The sequence below is a fragment of the Pristiophorus japonicus genome, chromosome 18 (assembly GCF_044704955.1).
Source record: "Pristiophorus japonicus isolate sPriJap1 chromosome 18, sPriJap1.hap1, whole genome shotgun sequence".
In the NCBI taxonomy this organism is placed as follows: domain Eukaryota; kingdom Metazoa; phylum Chordata; class Chondrichthyes; family Pristiophoridae; genus Pristiophorus; species Pristiophorus japonicus.
The window spans coordinates 97802556-97819641 of NC_091994.1; the positions used below are offsets into that span (position 1 = coordinate 97802556).

The following is a 17086-nucleotide window of genomic DNA, read 5'->3' on the forward strand; positions in this document are numbered from 1 at the left end:
GAGAAGAATAATGTAGAGAGCATAAGGGCGAATCAGTCGATGTGGTGTATTTGGACTTTCAAAAGGCTTTTGACAAGGTCCCACATAAGAGATTAGTGTGCAAGATTAAGGCACATGGTATTGGGGGTAATGTATTGAAGTGGATAGAGAACTGGCTGGCAGACAGGAAGCAGAGTGGGAATCAACAGGTCTTTTTCAGCATGGCAGGCAGTGACTAGTGGGGTGCCCAAGGTTTGGTGCTGGGACCCCAGCTATTTACAATATATATTAATGATTTAGACGAAGGAATTGAATGTAATATCTCCAAGTTTGCAGAAGACACTAAGCTGGGTGGCAGTGTGAGCTGTGAGGAGGATGCCAAGAGGCTGCAGGGTGACTTGGGCAGGTTAGGTGAATGGGCAAATGCATGGCAGATGCAGTATAATGTGAATAAATGTGAGGTTATCCACTTTGGTGGCAAAAACAGGAAGGCAGATTATTATCTGAATGGTGACAAATTAGTAAAAGGGGAGGTGCAACAAGACCTGGGTGTCATGGTACATCAGTCATTGAAAGTAGCCATGCAGCTACAGCAGACAGTAAAGAAAGCAAATGACATATTGGCCTTCATAACGAGAGGATTTGAGTATAGGAGCAAGGAGGTCTTACTGCAGTTGTACAGGGCCTTGGTGAGACCACACCTTGCGTATTGTGTGCAGTTTTGGTTTCCTAATCTGAGGAAGGACATTCTTGCTATTGAGGGAGTGCAGCGAAGGTTCACCAGACTGATACCCAGGATGGCAGGACTGATATATGAAGAAAGACTGGATCGACTAGGCTTATATTCACTGGAATTTGGAAGAATGAGAGGGGATTTCATAGAAGCATATAAAATTCTGATGGGATTGGACAGGTTAGATGCAGGAAGAATGTTCCCGATGTTGGGGGAGTCCAGAACCAGGGGTCACAGTCTAAGGATAAGGGGTAAGCCATCTTGAACCAAGATAAGAAGAAACTTTTTCACGCAGAGAATTGTGAACCTGTGGAATTCTCTACCACAGAAAGTTGTTGAGGCCAGTTCATTAGATATATTCTAAAGGGAGTTAGATGTGGCTCTTACGGCTAAAGGGATCAAGGGGTATGGAGAGAAGGCAGGAGTGGGGTACTGAAGTTGCATGATCAGCCATGATCATATTGAATGGTGGTGCAGGCTCGAAGGGCTGAATGGCCTGCTCCTGCACCTATTTTCTATGTTTCTATTACATTTTACATGATGTGTTCCTCCTTATAAAACAGTGCATCCTCTAACTGACCATGAGGAGTGCTATAGAACATGAATATTGTACAAATGATAAATCACTTTTCCTGCTTGTCATCCTTGAAAAACATCTATATATGTATATACCTGTATAGTAACAAAGGCAGTCATTTGGAATATATAGAGAAACTCCATTCAGCAGATGAAAGTACCTTTATTGGTGCTGGAGTTGGAATATCTTAAATGTCCAACTGACCGTCGCAATTGCACTTTTTAAAAAAAAACATTTAATTAAAAAAAAAATAAACTAGGTCATACCATTCATCCTGGGTACTGATCAGCAGTAGCTCTTGATCTCATCCAGTATTTATTTAACCATAGTTAGACTTGGGTCTTAAGGGGACCTGGCTTCACCTTAGCAACAACAACTTCATTTATATAGCGCCTTTAAAGTTGTAAAACATTCCAAGCGCTTCACAGGAGCGTTATCAAACAGAATTTAACACCAAGCCACATAAGGAAATATTAGGACAGATGACCAAAAAAGAGGTAGATTTTAAGGAGCGTCTTAAAGGAGGAAATAGAAGTAGAGGGGTTTAGGCAGGGAATTCCAGAACCTAGAGCCTCGGCAGCTGGAGGCAGGGCCGGCAATGGTAGAGCGATTAAAGTAGAGGATGCACGAGAGGCCAGAGTTTTAGGAGCAGTATTTCGGAAGGTTGCAGGGCTGGAGAGGGTTACAGAGATTGGGGGGGGGGGGGGGTGGGGGGGTGATTTCAGAACGAGGATGAAAATTTTAAAATCATGGCGTTGCTCAATCGGGAGCCAGTGCAGGTCAGTGAACGGGACTTGGTGCGAGTTAGGACATGGACAGCAGAGTTTTGGATGAGCCTTAGTTTATTGGGGTGAAAGGCTGGAGGCCAGCCAGGAGTGCGTTCGAATAGTGAAGTCTAGAGGTAACAAAGGCATGGATGAGTGTTTGAGTTGAGGTAGTGGCGGAATTGGGTAATGTTACGGAGGTGGAAGTAGGCGGTCTAGGCAATGGTGCAGATGTGTGTTCGGAAGCTCATCTCTGGGTCAGATGCAACACCAAGGTTGTGAACAATCTGGTTCAACCTCAGACAGTTGCCAGGGAGAGGGATGGTGATTAGGAAACGGAATTTGGAGGGGCCGAGAGAGGTGGTGGTGAGGTAGAGATGGGTGTCGTCAGCATACGTGTAGAACCTGACGTGTTTTATAGCCTACATTTTGCGTTCCAGGCTATGACGCTCTTGCCTGTGTTTTTAAAAAGAAGCAGTATTATGAGAGTTCCACGAGTATATTACATGATTGGTGTAATTTTTTTTTAGCGTAAACAGAACTTTATTACCAGCCAATGTTATGGAGGATATCTGAGAATAGAAACATAGAAACATAGAAACATAGAAAATAGGTGCAGGAGCAGGCCATTCAGCCCTTCTAGCCTGCACCGCCATTCAACGAGTTCATGGCTGAACATGAAACTTCAGTACCCACTTCCTGCTTTCACGCCATACCCCTTGATCCCCCGAGTAGTAAGGACTTCATCTAACTCCCTTTTGAATATATTTAGTGAATTGGCCTCAACTACTTCCTGTGGTAGAGAATTCCACAGGTTCACCACTCTCTGGGTGAAGAAGTTTCTCCTTATCTCGGTCCTAAATGGCTTACCCCTTATCCTTAGACTGTGACCCCTGGTTCTGGACTTCCCCAACATTGGGAACATTCTTCCTGCATCCAACCTGTCCAAACCCGTCAGAATTTTAAACGTTTCTATGAGGTCCCCTCTCACTCTTCTGAACTCCAGTGAATACAAGCCCAGTTGATTCAGTCTTTCTTGATAGGTCAGTCCCACCATCCCGGGAATCAGTCTGGTGAATCTTCGCTGCACTCCCTCAACAGCAAGTATGTCCTTCCTCAAGTTAGGAGACCAAAACTGTACACAATACTCCAGGTGTGGCCTCACCAAGGCCCTGTACAACTGTAGCAACACCTCCCTGCCCCTGTACTCAAATCCCCTCGCTATGAAGGCCAACATGCCATTTGCTTTCTTAACCGCCTGCTGTACCTGCATGCCAACCTTCAATGACTGATGTACCATGACACCCAGGTCTCGTTGCACCTTCCCTTTTCCTAATCTGTCACCATTCAGATAATAGTCTGTCTCTCTGTTTTTACCACCAAAGTGGATAACCTCACATTTATCCACATTATACTTCATCTGCCACGCATTTGCCCACTCACCTAACCTATCCAAGTCACTCTGTAGCCTCATAGCATCCTCCTCGCAGCTCACACTGCCACCCAACTTAGTGTCATCCGCAAATTTGGAGATACTACATTTAATCCCCTCGTCTAAATCATTAATGTACAATGTAAACAGCTGGGGCCCCAGCACAGAACCCTGCGGTACCCCACTAGTCACTGCCTGCCATTCCGAAAAGTACCCATTTACTCCTACTCTTTGCTTCCTGTCTGACAACCAGTTCTCAATCCACGTCAGCACACTACCCCCAATCCCATGTGCTTTAACTTTGCACATTAATCTCCTGTGTGGGACCTTGTCGAAAGCCTTCTGAAAGTCCAAATATACCACATCAACTGGTACTCCTTTGTCCACTTTATTGGAAACATCCTCAAAAAATTCCAGAAGATTTGTCAAGCATGATCTCCCTTTTACAAATCCATGCTGACTTGGACCTATCATGTCACCATTTTCCAAATGCGCTGCTATGACATCCTTAATAATTGATTCCATCATTTTACCCACTACTGAGGTCAGGCTGACCGGTCTATAATTCCCTGCTTTCTCTCTCCCTCCTTTTTTAAAAAGTGGGGTTACATTGGCTACCCTCCACTCGATAGGAACTGATCCAGAGTCAATGGAATGTTGGAAAATGACTGTCAATGCATCCGCTATTTCCAAGGCCACCTCCTTAAGTACTCTGGGATGCAGTCCATCAGGCCCTGGGGATTTATCGGCCTTCAATCCCATCAATTTCCCCAACACAATTTCCCGACTAATAAAGATTTCCCTCAGTTCCTCCTCCTTAATAGACCCTCTGACCACTTTTATATCCGGAAGGTTGTTTGTGTCCTCCTTAGTGAATACTGAACCAAAGTATTTGTTCAATTGGTCTGCCATTTCTTTGTTCCCCGTTATGACTTCCCCTGATTCTGACTGCAGGGGACCTACGTTTGTCTTTACTAACCTCTTTCTCTTTACATACCTATAGAAACTTTTGCAATCCGCCTTAATGTTCCCTGCAAGCTTCTTCTTGTACTCCATTTTCCCTACCCTAATCAAACCCTTTGTCCTCCTCTGCTGAGTTCTAAATTTCTCCCAGTCCCCAGGTTCGCTGCTATTTCTGGCCAATTTGTATGCCACTTCCTTGGCTTTAATACTATCCCTGATTTCCTTAGATAGCCACGGTTGAGCCACCTTCCCTTTTTTATTTTTACGCCAGACAGGAATGTACAATTGTTGTAATTCATCCATGCGTTCTCTAAATGTCTGCCATTGCCCATCCACAGTCAACCCCTTAAGTATCATTAGCCAATCTATCTTAGCCAATTCATGCCTCATACCTTCAAAGTTACCCTTCTTTAAGTTCTGGACCATGGTCTCTGAATTAACTGTTTCATTCTCCATCCTAATGCAGAATTCCACCATATTATGGTCACTCTTCCCCAAGGGGCCTCGCACAATGAGATTGCTAATTAATCCTCTCTCATTACACAACACCCAGTCTAAGATGGCCTCCCCCCTAGTTGGTTCCTCGACATATTGGTCTAGAAAACCATCCCTTATGCATTCCAGGAAATCCTCCTCCACCGTATTGCTTCCAGTTTGGCTAGCCCAATCTATGTGCATATTAAAGTCACCCATTATAACTGCTGCACCTTTATTGCATGCACTCCTAATTTCCTGTTTGATGCCCTCCCCAACATCACTACTACTGTTTGGAGGTCTGTACACAACTCCCACTAACGATTTTTGCCCTTTAGTGTTCTGCAGCTCTACCCATATAGATTCCACATCATCCAAGCTAATGTCTTTCCTAACTATTGCATTAATCTCCTCTTTAACCAGCAATGCTACCCCACCTCCTTTTCCTTTTATTCTATCCTTCCTGAATGTTGAATACCCCTGGATGTTGAGTTCCCAGCCCTGATCATCCTGGAGCCACGTCTCCGTAATCCCAATCACATCATATTTGTTAACATCTATTTGCACAATTAATTCATCCACCTTATTGCGGATACTCCTTGCATTAAGACACAAAGCCTTCAGGCTTGCTTTTTTAACACCCTTTGTCCTTTTAGAATTTTGCTGTACAGTGGCCCTTTTTGTTCTTTGCCTTGGGTTTCTCTGCCCTCCACTTTTCCTCATCTCCTTTCTGTCTTTTGCTTTTGCCTCCTTTTTGTCTCAATGGTTGGTGTGCTGTGTGATCTCAATATTTTATAAAAAGAAAGATTTACATTTATATAGCGCCTCTCACGACAATCGGATGTCTCAAAGTGCTTGACAGCCAATGAAATACTTTTTGAAGTGCAGTTACTGTTGTAATGTGGGAAATGTGGCAGCCAATTTGCGCACAGCAAATTCCCACAAACAGCAATGTGATAATGACCAGATAATGTTTTTTGTTATGTTGATTGAGGGATAAATATTTGCCAGGACACCAGGGATAACTCCCCTGCTCTTCGTAATAGTGCCATAGGATCTTTTACGTCCACCTGAGAGCAGACGGGCCTCGGTTTAACATCTCATCCGAAAGACGACACTTCTGACAGTGCAGCACTGCCTCAGTACTGCACTGGAGTGTCCGCCTAGATTTATGTGCTCAAGTTCCTGGAGTGGGACTTAAACCCACAACCTTCTGACTCTGTTGGAGGTGCCGTCTTTCAGATGAGACGTTAAACCGAAGCCCCGTCTGCGCTCTCGGGTTGACTTAAATGAATCTGCACTGCATTCCTTCCTAGGCCAATATATCCTTTCTCTGATGCGGTGACCAGAATTGTACTCCAGCCAGAATTTTGTATAGCTGTAGCAAAACTTCTTCGTCTTTAAAGCTAGCCCTCACACTTGCCCGCGTTGGAATCCAACTGCCACAGTTTAGTCCACTTGCTTAATCTATCAATGTCTCTTAATTTTATGCCTCCGTCCACACTGCTTACTATGCCACTAATCCAATATCATCAAACCACGTCCCGTTTCTCAGTAAAACCCTTGCTTCTCCAATAAAAAAATTAAATGCTCCCTTTTCCCAGTCAGTTGACACAAGGAATGCTTGTTGGTCAGAAATGTAAAATACAGGAAGGCTCTCGATTTGTAAACTGCTGTGTTTTGGGGGAAAGGAATTGTGTGTAATCAAGGCTGTGTTTCCCTTCAAGTGAGTTAATGACCTTGACGCACACTTCTAGCCAACAGTTATTCTTTATTCTGAAACTATAAGCACCATATTCCAGTAGCATCGTCTTCATTTTGGCTTTTAAAAATACATTTGATATGTTTTATTACTTATAAATACCGTGCACATGTAACAACTTGTTTTTATATAGCGTATTTAATGTAAACGGCACAAGGTGCTTCACAGGAGTAAATGGAGGATGAGCAGTAGATGGAAGAATTACACGAGATGACGGGAATGATCAAAAGATTGGGTTTGGTGAGGGAGTTTTAAAGGCAAGAAGGAAATTGCAGTTAATGGGGCGTGGTGGGATGGAGAGTTGCATATGTTTTGTCAAGTTGTACTGCAGGAGAATACATTGTTGCTTTGGTTTTGTTCCTGTAGCACTGTTCACACACTGGGGCCGTGCACTATTTTAAGTCTTGAGGTTATTTTTAAGTTGGCTCCCCTGTGAACGGGGCAGGTTGCAGGGTTGATTCCTCATGGCTTGTGCTTAATGGAGAATTTTCTTAGTATAATCCAGTCAGTTGCTGCTGTTACCCTTGTTGAAGTGATGGTTTGTGCCTTGGCTTTCGATCCGAGTGAGACCAGATTTTTCTTTCAATTTCTTTGCAGCGTGGATAAGGAAGATGAAATGACTTGCTTAATCAAAGGTTGCAACTTTGTGCTGCGAAATATCCCGCATGAGGCCTTTGTGTACGTGAAGCATGCAGACCCTGAATATCGCTTTCAGACGACGCACCCAGATATCTTCCCCTACCTGCTGGTGAACATTGGATCAGGAGTATCTATAGTCCGGGTAAGTAGAATCTGTCTCAGATAGTTGGACACTCAGTGACAACTACAACAACAACTTAAAAAAATATATCTCTTCTTTTAACGTAGTGCAACGCCTGAAGGCATATCACAGGAGTATGATGAGATGAAAAAATTTGACACTGAGCCAAATAAGTAGAAATTAGCGCAGGTGACCAAAGGCTTGGTCAAAGAGGTAGGTTTAAAGGAGCATTTTGAAGGAGGAAAGAGAAGTGGCAAGATTTAGGCAGGGAGTTCCAGAGCTTGGACCTAGGCAACAGAAGGCACGGCCACCAATGGTTGAGTGATTATAATCAGGGATGCTCAAGGGCAAAATTAGAGGAGCTCTGGATAGTGAGCACCAGCAGGCTCTTTGTTTGAGGAGAGCATTACAGCTGAACCTGATCCTGCCTTCATCCAAATGCACATGCGCTTTCCAGCGAGGTGCCTGGATAGCAATCGAGTTGGAACCATGAATTTCACCCCCTCCACCAGCCTAGGGACACCAAGGCTAGTCGTAGCACTTGTGCTGACCGAGATCAGCTAGTTCATCCTTTCAACATGCAAATCCTAAATAGTTCAAACTCAGGTGTGCGTGCTACTGTGGTGAGCACAATGGAGGAGGATTTCCTCTGAATAATACACTGAAAAAAGACCTACATTTATACAGTGCCACATGATGGCTCTCAAAAAAATGTCCTGCAGTTATTTGTAGAGGTATGCTTTGAAGTGCAACCACTGTTGTTATTGTATGGACACAGGGCAGCCATTGTATGCACAGCAAGATCTCTCAAACCTCAATGGATGTGTCTGTTTTCAGTGCTATTGGTTGACAGAGGAAAGTTTTCTTGGACACTGGGATAACTCCCTGTTCTTCAAATGGTGCCATGGGATATTTATCTACCTGAATTTGGGTTAAAGGCAAATTTCGGACTGCGGTCAGGAAGTTCTTCTCAAAGAGTGATCAATAGATGGCATGGACCTCCGGCTAGAATTGTGGTGGTGCAAACGCTGGAAGAAAAGATTAGAGGCCGCACTGAGTGGAGTGTTGGGTCTTTCAGGATGGATGGACAAAATGGCCCCCCTCCTCTATAATTACTTTTGTGAGCACCTTGAAGGATGGCACCTCTGACAATGCAGCATTCCCTTGATGTGGCACTGGTGTTGGCCGAGATTGTGTGTGAGGTCAGTGAGCAGGCTGGAACCCAAGAGCTGACTCGAGTGAGAGTTGTACCATGTGAGCCAAGCTGGTGCTTTTACCCAACAGGCCATCAAGGGGAAGTTACGGTTGGTTGTCAGATGTTTCTTGCGTTTCTTTCAAGCTCCATGGGATGCGCACAGGTGAATCACCATTGGAAAAGGAAACTTTAGAGGGGGTTAGAAATAGTGAATTAAACAACCAGTGCTATTTATTTTAACGTGATTCCTCTCGTCCATGTAGGTGGAGTCTGAAGATCAATTTGAGCGGATTGGAGGAAGTTCAATAGGAGGTGGAACATTCTGGGGACTTGGCGCCTTGCTGACAAAAACAAAGGTGGTCATTTATTTCCCCTCCCCTTTGTCCTCTCTAGATGTTCTCCACACCACACGTCTATCTGTGGTCAGGAATGTGAGCTTGAAGCTGTCTGCAGGCAACTCTAGTTCTGCTCTGTAGTCAGGTACTTACAGGCTTGGGATGACTGCCTCCTCCCCATGTACAGTCTAAAGGGGAAAAAAGTAAGACTTGCATTTATACAGCACCTTTCACAACCTCATGATGTTCCAAAGTGCTTTGCAGCCAATGAAGTATTTTTGAAGTGTAGTCACTTGTAATATAACGTAGCAGCCAATTTGTACACAGCAAGGTTTTGTTTCAGTAATGTTGGTTGGGGGATAAATATTGGCCAGGGCACTGGGGAGAACTCCCCTGTTTTTCCTTGAAATAGTGCCATGGGATCCTTTACGTCCATCTGAGGGGGAAGATGGGGCCTTAGTTGAATGTCTCATCCGAAAGACGGCACGGCACCTCCAACGGTGCAGCATTCACTCAGAACTGCACTGGGAGGTGCCGTCTTTTGGATGAGTCTCAAGTCTCTGGAGTGGAACTTGAACCCACATCCTTCTGACTCAGAGGCAAGAGCATTACCACAGAGCCATCGCTGGCGCCTTAATCAATCCTGAAGTTCCGCCACAACAGTGATAATGACTCAGCTGCTCTTTTCTATTGAGGTTACCAGTTAAAATGCTGGCACTTTCCAAGAAGCGTTTGCTTGTTATTCGGGCAAATCTCCCACTTTGTCCCATGCTGCTTTCTGCTGTTTCTTTCAAATTGACTAGTTTACAATATTGTCGTGTTTCCCCTGCCCACCCTGCAGAGATGTGTGAAAGCGACCGAGGTCGAACTGCATCCCTTTCTGTGATGGGGTCCTGAAAATTTCTGCGTCATCAGTGGGTGGTGTTGAAACAGTGATGAACGCACTCCACTTGGGGAGGGTTAATCTGAGCCCATTCAGATTGTGCACCTCCTTAAGCACTAATGGAAGAGATTTGTTAGTGGGATTGCTGGTTCCTATCCCGTTCACTGAGCGGACGTATTGTGTGACAATATTGCGGGAGGAAATAAATCGAGTCAATGTAAAGCTCTTTTAAAACTCCGATGACCAGATTTAATCCCCAGTCTATGCTGAGTTAATTGATCTTTGCTGTGGGCTGGAGTAGGGATGCTACAATTGCCCTCCATATGCTGGACTAGTGAGAGAAGAGTTGATTGGTGTTCCTGCTCTTGATCATTATTCATCCAACATAGTTGGAAGTACGGACATCGAGTGGGGGCAGGATATGGGTCGACACTTCCTCTCTATATAAATACTGATGACAAAGGTGCCTTAGGACAACTGGCATAATTGGACCTAAACTCCATTGAGGAGTCAATGAAGGAGGAGGGTAAGCAAGAACAAACAATGAATATGAATTTCAATTTTAAGCTCAGAATTTTCCTCCACTTTGCTTGGGTGTTCCTAACTCTGCGTAGCAACTATAGAACAAAGAATGTAAAGTTCATATTATTTAGGACTCCAGGACATTTTAAATTACAAAAGCTATTTCCTGAATTCTTCCCTTCTCCACTCTTGTGCCCCAAGGATTGACTTGATTTGTTTATGGTTTACACTTTTATTTTCTTTCTACAGCGATTCGATGAATTATTGCAGCTTGCATCAAAAGGGCAACACACAAATGTTGACATGTTAGTTCGTGACATTTACGGAGGGGCATACGAATCCTTTGGGCTGACCGGGGATCTTATAGCCAGTAGCTTTGGAAAATCTGCGACGACTGATAAAGGTAAGTGCATCTTGGTGGGTAGCCGTGTCTTGCTATACACCCTCTTTGGCTGGAGGCACTTTATTGGGATAACTGTTGGGGAGAGATACTTAGCATAATTGAGTTGGGCTTTTACCATTGATACCGTTGGTTTTCAATCCAATCCAAATTAATGGGATGAAAGTCTCTCTTTCTGGTTGTATGGGGCCTATGTGAAGCAAGTTTGGATGGTCTCGATCCAGTTCTCAGTCGGCACAATTCCACGACCCAAAACTGATGCTAAATCTATTGTAATTTGTCCCCCTCACTCAGGATGGAACAAAAATGGCTGGAGTGGGAAATGGAAATAGTGATCTTCAGAGGTTGGAGTTACAGTACGTGAAGTAGAAATGGGATTAAGACTACCTTTTTCTAAACAAAATGGCATTTTAAGAACAGGAGATTTTAAGGAGATTGCTTTTGCAGTACTATTATAAAAATTCCCATCCAATACGTGTACTCATGGTGCAAAGTACAATTAGCTGAGTATCCATGCTAAAAATTATTGCTGCTGTATTGTCTTGCCCAATGGAGCTACCCTTCGACTCCTATTAATGCAATAGAGTGCAACATGTGTTCCAGGTATAAAAGTGTATCTCAAACTGAATCTTCCACAGAAGTTTGGTATACAAGTGATGGTAGAATGCAGAGCAAAAACTCTCAATGGACCTATGGCCTTTATTAAGTTTTAAGCTCATTAAGGTGGGGAATGTTAGTGCTGAAAATGGAATATAACTAATTTTAGGTATTCAGAGTCCGTATCGCCTGCTCCAAATCTAGTGTAGCCTGGTTCCATGCAGATAAAGCTCCTTCACTCTTTCACCCTCTTTTCCCCCCCCCCGCCCCCAACAATATCTAAGGCCTAAGCTAAGAAGAGTGCACCAGTGTAGCATTTTCTATTATCAGTCATCCCATGACACCTCTGTCAAATTACTAATTTGGTGTAGAATTGAGGATCTGTAGTGGCATGACTGGAAATAGTAGCTCACTGTGTGGGGAATTACAGTGCAGGTCTGAATCACTTCAGTCCATAGTGGCTCTTAAGCAAAATGTTGGTTGAGAATCTGACACTTTGCATGAAGTTAGTAACTGCTACATGTGTGATTCCCACCCTTCCCTCTCTGTTCTTCTCCCTCCTCTCTGCTCTTCCCCCCCCCCGCCCCCACCCCGAGAATGAAATGTCTCTACTGTGGTTTTTTGTGCCCAGAGTTCACCCAAGAGGACATGGCAAAGAGTTTACTCCATATGATCAGCAATGACATCGGCCAGCTGGCCTGCCTGTACGCCAAGCTCCACAACCTCAGCAGAGTCTACTTTGGTGGTTTCTTTATCCGAGGCCACCCTGTTACCATGCACACCATTACCTACAGTATCAACTACTTCACAAAGGTAACGATTGCAGTGGTCACTGGGAACTCCTTGTTGCGAGGTCTCTGATATAGGTACCCAAATTGTATAACATTAACTGTTACAATGAACCCACCTATCCGAGCTACTTTACCTTGAACCTATTTACATGAAGTTACCGTGTAACAACAAACTTGGCGTCGATCAGTTTATCACTGGTTTTATCTCGCTTGGTTGTTAGGGTGAAGTTCAGGCACTCTTTCTGAGACATGAAGGATATCTTGGTGCCATCGGGGCTTTCCTAAAGGGAGCAGAAGAGGACAGTAAGTACCCGTTTCCAATATATTACTCTTTCAGTTGAGGTAAAATGTGCACGTTATTCTCATCCCTGCATTGTGGTTGTGGTTTGGTCATAAGAACAGGAGTAACCCATTCAGCCCCTCAAGCCTGTCAATTAGATTTATGGTTGATCTGTATCTTGACTCCAGTTAGCCACCTTGGTTCCGTAACCCTAATACCCTGCCTAATAAAAAATCTGTCAATCTCCGTTTTGAAATTTTCAATTGACCCCTAGCCTCGACAGCTTTTTGGGAGGGTGCGTTCCAGATTTCCACTAGCGTTGTGTGAAGAAGTGCTTCCTGCCATCACCCCTGAATGACCAAGCTCTAATTTTAAGATTATCCCCCTTGTTCTGGACACTCCCACTAGAAGAAATAGTTTCTCTCTATCTACCCCATCAACTCCTTTGTTCATCAGAAACACCTCACTTACACCACCTCACTTATACTTCTATATTCAAGGGAATGCAAGCCTTATCTTTGCAACCCGTCCTCATAATTTGGACCCAGTCAAACACCCAATTACATTGGTCAGCTTGGCTCAGTTGGTAGTACTCTTGCTTCCTGAGTTAGTAGGGCATCGATTCCATCCCCACACCAGAACCTTGAGCATGTAATTGGGCTGATACTCCAGGATAGCATTGAAAGTGCATATTAGTTAATGGGAAATCTATTTCAGTCCAGTGTAGTTTCCCCAAACTTTTATCCATTCCCAGAAATACAGACTTGCCACGGCTGCCTTGTTGCTAAGTTGCACACATTTTATCCCATCTTTTATTTTTCAGATCCTAATCAGTATAGCTGGGGGGAGAACTACGCTGGCAGTTCAGGTTTAATGAGCGGCTCTCCTGATGTACATCCAATGCAGCGAACGCGAAGTGGAACGGTATGCATCTATAATGAGAATCATGTATTCTATGCACCACGTGAGTTATAGAAAACCTGGCACCTTCAAAAGACATTGACTGTAGCCTATGGAGTGGGTAATCTCCCCCTGCATTCACCAGCAAGTCCTTTCCTTTAAGTAGCTGCTATTTAAGTAGAGAGTTGTTGGGGAAGTAGGGAGTTAAGTGACATTTAACGTCTGGTCTAGCACGATGAAACAAATCAAATCTATGTTGTTCCAAGTTTTGCATAATTTATTCCAAATTTTCAGAAATGTCCTTGTTTCTAGTGCTTTCTGATGTTGCATATTAATATGAGGAGGACTCTGGATGTATTCACGCTATAAGTTCAATGCTAAACTTGAGTAGTGTAAATGCGGAGTGGGGGCTCGGCCTGACACGGGAGAAATGCAGTAAGACTCCTCCCTCCTGGGAGCCTCATTCCATTTTGCTCTAGTTATCACATTGGGCCGTGACTCTCGATTCAGGCTACTTTTACACCACAACAGTTGCAGTGTAAATGCGCATTGGAGCCATCACAAATTGACGTGATTGTGAGTTAATTCACACACCGGATATTACAGCAATTTGATTTATTCAGAAGTCAATCTTTATTTCCCATGGGATATTTTTTTATCCGATCATGCCATAAAGGGATAGGGAAAAAAGCCCTTTGGCTGAAATCAGCAGATGCCTCTCCTATCCCCCAGACATTGCAGCATGTTTTGCACATTCATTATTCATTCCAGAAGATTTCTACAAAGGTTCTTGTTTATATTGGTTTTTCAAACTACACATTAGTTCCTGCAGCAATGTAAATGTGTGTAGAGCATTGGAAACAGACATGTCTCTGTAGAAAGGCTCTTTCCAGTGCCTTTCTTGCATCTGCGAAATAATAAGTCAGGTCGTTAGTTATCACGGAGATTTGCATAGACACGGGTGTTCTCACCACTTCTGGCACGTCTTGTGTGAAACCGTGGTACTCCCGCATCAAATCATGCTGCAGGCTACTGTTTATCACTGGCTGTGGCACCAAGTTACCTGCCCTCGATGTGTGTTTTTTTTCCTGACTTAATATTCTCCAGCTTTAAGTTTTGTTAGGTCATCACCTACCTACCTTCACTTGAGTAGAATGTCAGTTGTTCAGTTTAATTAGCACACTTTCTTCATCAGAATCAGTGTGTTGAATTTAGGGTGATTTAAAAAAACCTGTTTAAGGCCCTGAAGTAATTTTTTAGAAATCAGAACATTATCCACCCCCTTTCCTGAGATGGAACCTACAAGTCTTGGGCATATGGTTTGAGATGGCAGAATTTCTGCGAGGGGTGTGGGTGAGGGGAAGAGAAGGAAGAATATTGCAAGCATTTTCATTCTCCAACGGATGAGATTTTGCTTGCTGGGGGGGTGTCTCATTTATTTTCTTCTTTTGTTCATTTTGCACATTTATGTTCTAACCTGCATCTTTCATTCCTTTCTGGTCTCTTCCACGTTCTGTTAATCCTTCTACAGTTTTCAGTAAGTGATCCTCTTCATTTCTTCCCCCTTTGCTTTGTTGCGTTCACTCTCCTGTGTAATTCCGTCCTGTTGAAAGTGGGGACGGAAAGTAGTAATTGGCAATTGCCCTGTACAGTTAGCATTGAGGATACGCAGGTTGATCAGCCATGTCCTTTATTCCCCAGTACATTATCGGTGGGAGTCCATTATTGCTGCTTGATTGCAGTTGTTGCTGCTGTTTGCATATTCTGGGGAGAGATGTGGGTGGGGGAAATCACTGGATGGTACATTCCTGTTAGGCCTGTCTGTGCTCGGTCAAACTCCGAATGCTGTGTCTATGCTACAGCTTGATTTGCTCGAGCAGGTTGGCTGGCTTTCACCCCCTTGAATGTCTTCCAATCTTTGCAAAATCGTCAATTGTAAGTGTACTAAATCCACCTGTAAACAAATAGTAAGATTGATTGCAGTATGTTGGGTGTCTTGGTGGTAAATAACAAGTACTGTAATTTTAAATAGATGCTTTTATTTTTTTTTTAAATAGATTTTAAGTGGGCAACTGACGGAGCCATCCATGCTGGCCCATGTTTGTAACTTTAATTTTGTGATCAAATCATAGAATCATGGACTGAAACAGCACAGATGGAAGCCATTTGGCCCATTGTGCCTATACCAGCTCTTTGAAAGAGCTGACTGCAAATGTTTCTCGTAACGTCACCATAGCTCAGCAATTTTTCCTTTTCAAGTGTTTATCCAATTCCCTTGTGAAATTTATTATTGAATCTGCTTCCATCGCCCTTTCAGGAAGTGCATTCCAGATCCTAACTCGCTGTATAAATTTTCTTTTCCTCATGTCGCCTCTGGTAATTTTGTCATTACCTTTAATCTGTGTCTTCTGCCACAGAAATAGATTATGAACACCTCTATCACATCTCCCCCTAACCTTCTCTGCTGCTCTAAGGAGAGCAACCCCAGTTTCTTAATCTATCCACGTAACTGAAGTCTCTCATCTCCGGCACCATTCTAGTAAATCTCTGCACTCTTCCTAAAGTGTGGTGTCCAGAATTAGCCACAATACTCCAATTGAGGCCTAACCAATGATTTATAAAGGTTTAACATAAGTTCCTTGCCTTTGTACTCTATGTCTCTATTTATGAAGCCAAGGATCAAGTATACCTTTTTAATAACCACCTCAACTTGTTCTGCCACCTTCAAAGACTTATGCACTACCCATCCAGTTCTCTCTCTTCCTGCACCCCTGTTAAAATTGTACCATTTAGTTTATGTTGCCGCCACCCATTCTTCATGAAAATGAATCACTTCACACTTCTCTGTTAAATTTCATCTGCCATGTGTCTGCACATTTCACCAGTCTGTCTATACCCTCCTGAAGTTTTCTTTTTATCCTCCTCACTGTTTACTACATTCCCAGTTTCGTGTCATCTGTAAACTTGGAATTTATTGCCCTGTATACCCAAGTCCAGGTCATTAATATATATCACAACGAGCAGTGGTCCTAACACCGATACTGGGGGACATCACTGCACACTTTCCTCCAGTCTGTAAAGCAGTTCATCACTACTCTGCTTTCTCCCTTAGCTAATTTTGTATCCATGCGGCCATTGTCCCTTTAATCCCAGGGCCTCAATTTTGCTAACAAGTCAATTAAGTGGTACTTTATCAAATGCCTTTCCAAAGTACATATACACAACATCAACCATACTACCCTCATCCACCCTTTCCGTTACTTCATCAAAGAACTCAATCAAGTTAGTCAAACACTGTTTGCCTTTAACAAATCCGTGCTGGCTTTCATTTATTAATGCATATTTTTCCAAGTGCCAATTAATTTTGGCCTGGATCAATATCGCTACATGTTTCCCCACCATCGACGTTGAGCTGATTGGCCTGCAGTTGCTAGGTTTATTCCCCCTCCCCTTTTTTGAACAGGGGTGTAACATTTGCAGTCCACCAGTCCTTTGGCACACCTCCCATATCTAAGGTGGATTGGAAGATTGTAGCCAGAGCCTCTGCAATTTCCACCTTTACTTCACTCAGCAACCTAGAATGCATCCCATCTAGACTGGGTGTCTTTTCTACTTTGAGCATGACCAACGTTTTAAGTAACCTCTTTATCTATTTTTATCCGATCTAATTTCTCTTACTACCTCCTTTACTGTGACATTGGCAACACCCTCTTTAATGAAGGCAGATGTGAGTGAATTA

At 43.5% G+C, this 17086-nt stretch overlaps 1 protein-coding gene across 1 annotated transcript in view; it reads left to right on the top strand.

The window, feature by feature from the left end:
- The window catches only part of pank4 (pantothenate kinase 4 (inactive)), a 50727-nt gene that overhangs the window by 14247 nt on the left and 19394 nt on the right, over window positions 1–17086 (top strand). Inside the window, exons 4-9 of the mRNA XM_070860734.1 lie at window positions 7282–7465; window positions 8903–8995; window positions 10629–10782; window positions 12008–12189; window positions 12389–12470; window positions 13271–13371. Of these exons, the coding sequence (XP_070716835.1) occupies window positions 7282–7465; window positions 8903–8995; window positions 10629–10782; window positions 12008–12189; window positions 12389–12470; window positions 13271–13371 (796 nt within the window). The remainder of the gene's footprint in view (window positions 1–7281; window positions 7466–8902; window positions 8996–10628; window positions 10783–12007; window positions 12190–12388; window positions 12471–13270; window positions 13372–17086) is intronic.